The following is a 10,635-nucleotide window of genomic DNA, read 5'->3' as shown; positions in this document are numbered from 1 at the left end:
GAATTGGTCCCATACAAATTTTATTCGGATAGACCCAGTAGTTTTTATTTTATGAGCATTTTTGTCTGTACTCGATGACTTAATTGAAATGTAGCAAGTAACTTTGATTCACTTCCCGGTAACCGGTTGAGCTGAAATTTTGTATACGTATGTAAATTGGATTGCGATGAAACATTATCATGAAATAGAGCTGATTTGATGATGGAATCGGAAGGTGGCCATAGGAACTCAGTAATATATTGACTCAACTTTATCGAGATTGGGCTCGTTTGATTCGTGTTGAAAAATACACTTAAAAGTATTAAATAAAAATAACTGCGTTAAAAACAACCGACATCAAACATTTTTAGTAAATTAGCACATCTAAATAATATGTAACTAGTAATTAATAATATCAAATCTTTTTTATTTATTACTTTTCCGTTTTTGAAGTCGGTTGTTTTTAACGCAGTTATTTTTATGTATTTTAATTTTATTTTGTCTGTGGTTAGTTAAAAACTTCAAACGTCAAAACAATAAAGATTTGAAATAGATTTGAATTTTGATGAGAAAGCGAACTTGTAAAAGTATAACTTGGGTTCTTGCACAGGTTCTTGGGTTGATTACATTTTGCTTCTTCTGAAATTTGTATTCCATTTTTGAATCATTTGTGTTATTGAGCGCATGTTATATTGAGAAAAAGTTAAGCTAGCTTATACCTACTTCAGGCTTCAAATTTAATAACGAGCTAGTCTTAAATTTACTGGTAAGTTATCTGCTTTAAATATCTATATATCGCCCTGATTCCAGGGATTTATTTTCCAAAATGATAGTGCTCGCCTTCCTTAAAACACATTTGTACGAAAAGTACCTTATCCATCAAAATTATAAAAAAATCTTGCATGGTGAATTTTCGTCATGCATTCTGATGATAACTTCCCATTTCAAACTCAAACTCAAACTCAAAAATTCATTTATTCAATTAGACTACTATTTAGTAGCACTTTCGAATCGTCATTACATAGTATTTTTAACATTTACCACCTCCTCTTTGTCCATTTGACCATTATATTCTATAAGCAATTGCATTCCTGCTCTAAAATATGTACTAATAAAATTATTTGCTGATAAAATTATTCTAATTAGGAAGAAAAATAAATTTAGATTTCTCATGATAACTAGTATACTTATATATAACTAGCGGTCCGCCCCGGCTTCGCCCGTGTTACATATTTCGCAATAAAAGGCCTATGTTCTTTCTCAGGGTCTAAAGATTGTCTGTGCCAAATTTCATCAAAATCGGTTGTGAGGTTTAAGCGGGAAAGCGTAACAGACAGACAGAGTTACTTTCGTATTTATAACCACTCAAGTGCTGAACGACCGGGAGCCGGTCGATCCACATTCAGGGGCTTGTGCGTTGCGACCGGCTCCCGGTCGATCAACAGTCGTGGGTTTTGCGTTCGCTTTATAAAACGGTCTAATAACCTTCCTCTTTCTAACTTATATGACATGTTAAGGAAAGAACAGGCTAGCTATAAATCAAGATAACAACATAACCACATGATTTAAGTGGCCCACTTTTCATGACACATTGAGTAGGTAGTTTTTTGTACAAAAAAATAAACAAGGAATGTGTAAAAAAAATGTATGGGAGGGTATGATGTTTTTATTTTCTCGTAAGAAGAGTGTAACAAAGGATCAATAAATATTAAAATCTCACTGAACAGCTGTTTTAATTTTTTATTAGCAGACAAAATGTAACAAAAATTACAAGGGTACATTTGCTTTGACTCAAGTTGTTTTTATTTATTTAAATGGTACCATGTTTTGACAAGGCATAGACTATTTTATTATCTATGAATATACATATATACTTGCAAATGTGCTATTGATAAAGGAATCTGAGATAATCGACTTTAAAAAAATATTGGACCGCCAAAAACCCCAACTGCGGCGGCACCGGGAGCCGGTTTCGCACAAGACCCGATTTTTGCAAAATGGCATGTGTTGGTAAGCGCATAACTCGAGAACGGCTGAACCGATTTCGATAATTCTTTTTTTAATATATTCCTTGAAGTACGAGGATGGTTTTTATGTAGAGAAAACGTAAATATGTACCACGGGCGAAGCCGGGGCGGACCGCTAGTATTAGTATAAAAGTAGGAATAGGTATAGGGATATTTGGGCCTCAAAATAAACTTATGAGGTGAAAAACTATCCACACAGGTACTTAAGAAAAACAGTGGCAACATAGTACTGTCAACTTCAAAGGAATTAAAGTCTAAAATTCCGCTTAATTTTTATTTGTATTAATTTAAGTATAATGGACAACATCTTGGAAGATCCAGTGCAACTATCCAAAGGAATCAACTTACAGTAAGTGTATTTTAAAGATAATTCATATCATTTTATTATTTAGTAGAATTAAATTATAGCATCATTCGCTGAATTTTAGTAAAACTAAAAAAAATGTTTTTACAAAATTATAAAAAAAGTGAAGTCCCATATCCCCAAGTGGGGTAAGGGGCAGATGCCATTATACATCTGTTTCACTGATCAATTTTCTTTAGGGACAAGTAGGTGATCAGCCTTCTGTGTCCTGCCAGACCGAGACATTTTTGTTATCTTCGTCTCCACCAGGAATCGAACCCAGGACCCCTCGGTTCTACGCTCACACGTCAACCACTGTACCAAGGAGGCGGTCCAAAAATTACAGTACAGTTAAATTTTCAATTTAAGCTCTAGTGAATTTTTAGAGCATTACAATTTTTGCTAAACATATTTTACTCAATATACAGTGGTGGACGTTTAATTAGAAACAGGTAACACGATGAAGTAGTCATCAAGTTTATTTAACATTTGTGTATTAAAGTATTAGAGATTAAGCATTATTTCATATGTAATAGAACACCCGTTTATCTAGTTTTATAAGAAATTGCTTAATTTTAATCAAACGTTAGCTTAAATTAATAAAATCAAACAACTTTAGGTGAAGTCTGATTTCCGCGTATTTTCAGTCTGGACAACAAATTAGAAACAGCTTGTTTCGAGTGTTCTAAAGTCAAAACCTATTAAAATGCCGTCAATATTTTTTTCTTCTATAAATATTTGCACCGTTTTTTAAACATTCTATCTAAAAGTTTCTGAAAAATAATTAACTTTGCAGACAAAATGGGTAAAAGTAAGATTCGTGACCCATCAACAAGAAAAATAATTTTAAGTTTATATTTTGACAAAAACTGGAGTTACAGGAAAATTGCAAATCATTTAGAGTGTTCAATAAAAAGATATTAAATGCTATAGTTCAAAGAGCATGGTACTTCTGATTAAGTGCCTAGAAAAGCATGACCATGAAAAACTACTGCTCGCGAGGATTGGTAAATTATTCTTTTCGCAAAGATAGATCCATTTAAAGGTTCCAATTCTATTAGGAAATATGTTTTTGCAAACGTGTGAAAATCTCTTACAATCTGAGCCACGACGTTGTAAAGCCGTTGTTGTCTATAAAGATTATAACAATCTAAAAACAACCCCATACTATAATGTTTCCTCCGCCTTGCTTAACTGTTTTTAATTTATTATCTAAGGTATGGTTAACTGGACGACGCGCGTATCTTTTGCCATCAGAATTGATTAAATTAATTTGTTTCGTCCCAAAATAAAACTTTTTCACTGGCGGACTGTTCTCAAACAATATTTCTTAGTAAATGCAAATCGTCGTTCCCTGCCTAATAAGAAGCTGTACTTTCCTGGCGTCTCTCACAAACAATTTTGCCTCGACTTACCACCCGAAAACCGATCTCATCGACACATGGCGTGGTTCATCTTCGGAAAAAACTAATTTTATAATAGAATTTGAGCTTTTAAATGGATCCATTTTTGCCAAAAGAATCATTTGCCTATCCTCGCGAGCAGTGATTTTTCATGGTCCAGCTTTTCTAGACACTTGATCAGAACTACCATGCTTACTGAAATAGACTATAACATTGAATATCTTTTTATCGAACACTCTAAATGATTTTCAATTTTCCTGTAACTCCAGCTTTTGTCAAAATGTAAACTTACGATTATTTTTCTTGTTGATGGGTCACAAATCTTACTTTTACCCATTTTTACTGCAAAGTTAATTAATTTTCAGAAACTTTTAGATAGAATGTTTAAAAAACGGTGCAAATATTTGCAGAAGGAAAAAATATTGGCGGTATTTCAACAGGTTTTGACTTTAGAACACTCGAACCATGCTGTTTCTAATTTGTTGTCCAGACTGAAAATACTCGGAAATTAGACTGCACTTAAAGTTGTTTGATTTTATTAATTTAAGCTAACGTTTGATTAAAATTAAGCAATATCTTATAAAGCTAGATACACGGGTGTTCTATTACATAAGAAATAATGCTTAATCTCTAATACGTTATCATACACAAATGTCAAATGAATTTGATGACTACTTCATTGTGTTGCGTGTTTCTAATTATACGTCCACCACTGTATATTTTTGATTTCAGCGAATTATTTACAACGTCTACGGAATTTAGCATAGATGTTGATTTCAAGAAAACTGATCTCACTATTGATCGAGAATTCTTTGATGATTTGGAGGATGACAGGTACATACAATAGTACTTCTACTATAAAAAAATTAGTTGGGTTTTCCTTCCTGACGCTATAACTCCAGAACGCACGAACTGATTTCCACGGTTTTGCATTTGTTAGAAAGGTCTCGGGCTCCGTGAGGTTTATAGCAAAGAAAAGGTATCTCTGGTGGCGAAACGGAGTTCGCCGGATTTGCTAGTCATAGTATAAAACAAAGTCGCTTTCTCTGTCCCTATGTCCCTATGTATGCTTAAATCTTTAAAACTACGCATGGATTTTGATGCGCCTTTTTAAATAGATAGAGTGAAGGCGAAGTGGGTGTAGCCGCGGGCAGAAAGCTTGTAATAATTATTAATTAGCTATTCATATCTCATGTTGTTTTTAACAAAATTTATAGAAGTCTGTCTATGGATTGGAAAAAATATTTGTCTATAAAATATACATGTTGAAATGTAAAAAGGATTTCTAAGTAAATCGTTATTTTATAAGCTTTGCACATGTATGTTTGTAAACGACTGCTTTAGACTCGATTTTGACCCACTTTAAACGGACAGATTTAATTCAAACTTTGTACACTTATCAATGACTAGCGGTCCGCCCCGGCTTCGCCCATGGTACATATTTCGCAATGAAAGCTAGCCTATGTTCTTTCTCAGGGTCTAAAGATTATCTGTGCCAAATTTCATCAAAATCGGTCCAGTAGTTTATGCATGAAAACCATACATACATAATTACAAACCTTTCCTCTTTATAATATTAGTATAGATTGGTGACAATACAATAATTTCATCTTATAAAAGCATGTATTTTAGTTTATTAAACCTATCTGTAACTTATATTTTAGTGACACAGAAGATGTTTTGCAATATATTGAGGAATCGGCTTCTAAAATGATGTTAAGCTGCCCGGAATATCATTCGTTTAGTGATTTATCAACAAAAATGATTGATTGTGTCTCTTCAGGGGATGTTAAAATGCTCATTTTAGAGGAGGGTAAGTGTGATGGGAAATGCTTGGAAACTTTATTGTATTGGAAACTTTATTGTATTGAGTTAGAGTTGATTTTTGAGTGTTGTTATAGTTTGGTATTGAGAAAGAATGTTTATAAGAAATGCAACTGTATTGTGTTGAATTAGAGCTGATTTTACAGTGTATTTACAGTTTAGAATTGACAGAATATTTTTATTGGAAATGAAACTTTAGTGTGTTTAATTTGAGCTGATTTTTGAGTGTTAATATACATAGTTTGGTATTGAGAGAAACTGTTTATTAGAAATGCAACTATATTGTCCGTATTTCCGCGGCATTATAGTTTGTTTTTGTGTACTTTGGCCTAGATAAGATGGCATTTATACATAAGGACATGTAATATTAAGATTTTCTAAGATTTTCTAAGAGTATTATTAGTTAAGATGTAATTGTAGATTGCCTAATTTAATCTTGTACTGTAATTTCATTAACTTGTATTGAAAACAAATATCGAATAAAAAAGCAAAATTAGTTACTGTACCACTTTATAATATTACTAGTGGTGTGCCCCGGCCTCGTCCGTGGTACATGTTTACGTTTTCTCTCTAAAAGAACCATTCTCGAACTTCAAGGAATATTTTATGAAAAGAAATAACGTAATCGCCGTTCAGCCGTTCTCGAGTTATGCGCGTACCCACACATTTTGCGTTTAATTTTTATATTGAATTTAAAGATAAAGATTAATTTTAAACATATAATATTATATTGCTAGACGTAACTTTTGATTTAAAAATTTTGTGGATTAATAGACTGTATAGTTGTCACTATTTCCTGTCCGAATATGCTAAGCTGTCGAATAATATAAAATTCCGGGGTTCGGACGTTGTTTATATGACGTTTGACCCAACTACCCTCACTTGGCTATAGTCGTTGACTTGCTGTGATTTGTTCTGTTTGCTGTGATCAACTGTCTACATGTGTAGAATCGCAGTACATTCTTATTACATTAAAACTAATATTTAACCCGACCTCCCGTATAATTTCAAAAATAGATTATTTACTAAATATAATAAAGAATAAACATATTTTTAGGATTATTTACAATTATATTTTTAGGTGACGGTCCAATAATACCAGTGGACGCTGAAGTGACGATACACTATGCAGCCTACTGGGAAAAAGATAAAATTCCATTCGATTCTACCCTCACTATGAACAATGGAGCTCCTATGGTAAGTTGTTTGCAGTCATACTTATTTTTTACTAGCTGCTCCGCGCGGTTTCACCCCCGTGACTCCTCTCCCGTTGGTCGTAGCGTGATGATATTAGCCTATAGCCTTCCTCGATAAATGAGCTATCTAACACCGAAAGAATTTTTCAAATCGGACCAGTAGTTCCCGAGATTAGCGCGTTCAAACAAACAAACAAACTCTTCAGCTTTATAATATTAGTATAGATTTTATTTTAAACACTTTATTGTGCTGCAAACATAACAGTAGTAGGTACAATATTAAACTAGGACAAACAACACAGCAGGTTCTCTTATTACTAAAAAGTAATCTCTTCCAGGCAACCAATAGATTGTGTGAAAACGATATTACTAAAAAATCATACTATTTTTGATGTGAAACTTTCTTAGGCGAGTTGAGAATAAAATTTCAAGGTCGCGTCATGGCAATAACATCACGTCATGGAGTAAGGCGACGATTTTGGTATCTTTGAATCTTGCCAAAGAAGTTTCACTTCTGACACGTGTGCTCGGCACATGCGCTCTTTTTCGTAATATTATAAATGTGACAGTTTTTAAAGGATGAATGTTTCCTTACTCTTCACGAAATATGGTTTATAGTGTTTTTTTTTATTTAAAAATATCCAAATAATTTAAGTTTATTTTGATTCAAATACATAGGTTGGATGTGTAATGTAATATTTAGACAAAGCGGGTGAAGCCGCGGCGGTTATGTATATTTATTATAATTAATTATAATGTTATTATTGTTTTAGCGTATAAAACTCGGCAAAGGATCTTGCATACCCGGCCTAGAGATCGGTATAACTATGGTCAGGGGCCCCAAAGCGAGATTCCTTTTGTTAATACAGCCAGCATTGGCTTGGGGCCCTCAGGGTGTGTTGCCGAGAGTGAGGCCCGAAGCAGCCCTGTTTACTATTGAGTTGTACTCCGTTAATGATCTGCAAGCTCCTATCAGGTAAGTTTTGTATCAAAAAATAGTTTCGTTACCAATGAAAAAGAAAATCTGTTTAGAGAATATATTTTAACACTGGCTGTGCCGCGTGGTTTCACTAGCGTGGCTTCGCTCCTGTTGGTCTTAGCGTGATGATATATTATAGCCTATAGCCTTCCTCGATGTATGGACTATCCAACACCGAAATAATTTTTCAAATCGAACCAGTAGTTCCTGAGATTAGGGCGTTCAAACAAACAAACAAACTCTTCAGCATTATATTAAGCCCCGATTTTTCAATGCTTGGATAAAATTTATTCGTCGAATAATGTATAAAACTACCATTTTAAAAACGTATTCTAATTGCGCGTATTTGACAGTTTACGTGACATTTTAATATTATCGTGTAATACTTTATTCATTATTGGACAGATACGTTTTATCCAAGCATTGAAAATCGGCCCTAAGTATAGATTCATACCAATTTATTTGCTTATGATTTTTTGTTTATTGTCTTTAATTCCATTACAGGTTCAACGACCTACCGTCCGAAGAACAAAGCAAATTCGAAGTGACCACAAGAACTGTGAACTCGTTACACGCTCAAGCCAAAGATTTCTTCGCCAAACGGAAATTTAACAAGTGCATAAAAAACTATCAACAGTCTATGTACGTTCTTAATTTATCTGTGGTCAAAAATGCCACGGAGGAAGCGGAAGTGAAGCGTTTAAAAATAAATACATATGTCAATTTGGCGGTGTGCTATTATAAAATAAATAAACCGAAATACGTGATCAATATGTGTGAAAATCTTGATTTTGTCACCGATATAAATAAACATTGCAAAGCGTTGTTTTATTACGGTCGAGCGTATGAAATGTTAGGTAAAACGGATGACGCGTTAAAGTACTACAAATTGGCGTTGAAATTGGAACCTAAAAATCGCGATATCGGTAAAGCGTTAGCTAATTTGGATAAATACAATAAAAAATCGGCGGAAAGCGAAAAGGAATTGTGGCAGAATGCTCTCCGGTCAGTGCCTGAAAAGAAAAAAGTTGTCTATGACGTTGACAGTGACTTTTTAAACACGGTTCGTGACATGTGTCAAGATTTGGCGGGAAGTGACGAATATACGAAATTTGAACTGCCAAATAGTTTTACGAGTAACGAAGTTAATTGTATCAAGGATTTGTGTTCTGAATTTGACGGTCTAATTGTGCAAGAAGATGGTGAAGGGAAGAAGAAGAAGGTTTTTATTATTAGGAAAGATGCGTCGTGATATTAATAGTATTTTTTTGCGTGAGCTGTAGTCATCATATATTTGGTAGTATTTTATTTTTGTGTTTTTTTACGTAAGACGTAAGTACTTACTCGGTTGATTTTTAACGTCAGAGGTGAAATCAACAGCGAAAGATAACTGTGTCTTAGATTATATTTGATATACAAGTATGTACGGTAGGTACTTACATAAAATATTACATCTTATATCCTTATTATTGGCAGTACACACTCGGATCAGGAGTTGTCAGTAAAGAAAAACAAGAAGTAGGATTGCCAACATTTTTATTTGATTATACTTTTTTAAATACATAATATTATAGTTCTCTAAAGCTAGAAATTTTCAAACACGTCCGTACAGTTACTTTAAAAATTTCTATAAATGGTGAGTAATTGTTGTTGTAGTTTAAAGTTGATTTCTTCCAACCTAGAAATAGGATATCTCTTATAAAAACTTGACAATAATAATATGTAATATGTTAAAATCGGCCAAGTGCGAGTCGGACTTGCGCACGAAGGATTCCGTACTATGGGCTTATTATTTTTTAGTACATATTTGTTATAGCGGCATAATTTGTGAATATTTCAGCTTTTTAACTATCACGGCTTATGAGATACAGACAGACAGACAGACAACGAAGTCTAAGTAATAGTACGAAACCCTAAAAATTGATTACATTACGGGATTTGAACCCGCGTCCTTACTGTGGGAATGCCTTTCGGCTAACTTTATTTTCATTTATAAAAATAATTAATATTATAAAATTAAATATTCAATTTTAGTGATATTTTGTTAAACAGTTTATTGATGTTGTTCATAAAACATTGTTACATAGTGTACAAGAGAGTTTAAAAAGATCTATGTATTACTACATTTTTTAAGAATTATATATTTTTTATACAAAGTTTATTACAGTACGATACAATGTTAATGGCGGCTCGGAACATCGAACGATTCTGATGCGCAGAAAACAATTTCAAATATTACCGGAACGTTAGAGTCGGATACCATACCGCCAATAAGTTTGAATTGAACTGTGACTATATTTCTTACAAAGTAGGTATATTTTGTTATCATCTATTTGTTAGTATCTATCTTTTAATTATAATATTTACCTAAGCTAAGACATTGTTTTAAGTATAAATGAAAGACCAAAAAGATTAATAATTCGTTTATTAAATATTTCTTATAAAATGTTATATCTTTTATTTACATAAAGAAAACACCCTTACAATACATTATCAATTAGGCATCTTTCTTTACAGACATATTTCTTCCAAGTTTCAACTAATGTAACTAGCTTTCCGCCCGCGGCTTCGCGCGGGTTTTTCTTTCGCCCGCGTTTGCAAAGAAAAACCCGCATAGTTCCCGTTCCCGTGGGATATCCGGGATAAAACCTATGTGTTAATCCAAGTTACACTGTAACTTGATATTGATATTTGCGGAGACTCACTCATGTAATAACTTACAGCATAATAAATGAACTTTTGTGGCTTTCTTTCCCGAGGTTGAAACTGGATGAAAAATAATCAGTAAAATATAGATAATATGTACTGCTGTACGTAATAACTACTATTAATACCTACAACTGTAAATCATGTTTGTTCCTAATGCAGTTATGTATTCTTCATA

At 33.3% G+C, this 10,635-nt stretch overlaps 1 protein-coding gene across 2 annotated transcripts; it reads left to right on the top strand.

Moving 5' to 3' along the window:
- Window positions 1-527: 527 nt before the first annotated feature.
- LOC149475144 (inactive peptidyl-prolyl cis-trans isomerase shutdown-like) lies at window positions 528-10,034 on the top strand. 2 transcript variants are annotated; one of them, XM_089713629.1, is made up of 7 exons: window positions 528-745; window positions 2,299-2,355; window positions 4,485-4,586; window positions 5,417-5,565; window positions 6,658-6,773; window positions 7,546-7,748; window positions 8,256-10,034. In XM_089713629.1, exons 2-7 carry the CDS (start codon window positions 2,303-2,305, stop codon window positions 9,001-9,003), a joined length of 1,371 nt encoding a protein of 456 aa, XP_089569755.1. In that variant the 5' UTR covers window positions 528-745; window positions 2,299-2,302; the 3' UTR covers window positions 9,004-10,034. The 2 variants fall into 2 exon arrangements, with proteins under 2 accessions (XP_089569755.1, XP_089569754.1); XM_089713628.1 differs by having other exon boundaries at window positions 2,206-2,355; window positions 8,256-10,033.
- The last annotated feature ends 601 nt before the right edge of the window (window positions 10,035-10,635 follow it).

This window comes from Colias philodice, chromosome 31 (assembly GCF_061535455.1).
Source record: "Colias philodice isolate Cphi_HAF_F1 chromosome 31, ilColPhil1 Martin Lab GWU primary, whole genome shotgun sequence".
Lineage (NCBI taxonomy): Eukaryota > Metazoa > Arthropoda > Insecta > Lepidoptera > Pieridae > Colias > Colias philodice.
Note: the sequence above shows the minus strand (reverse complement) of the source record. Positions and strands in the feature narration are given on the sequence as shown.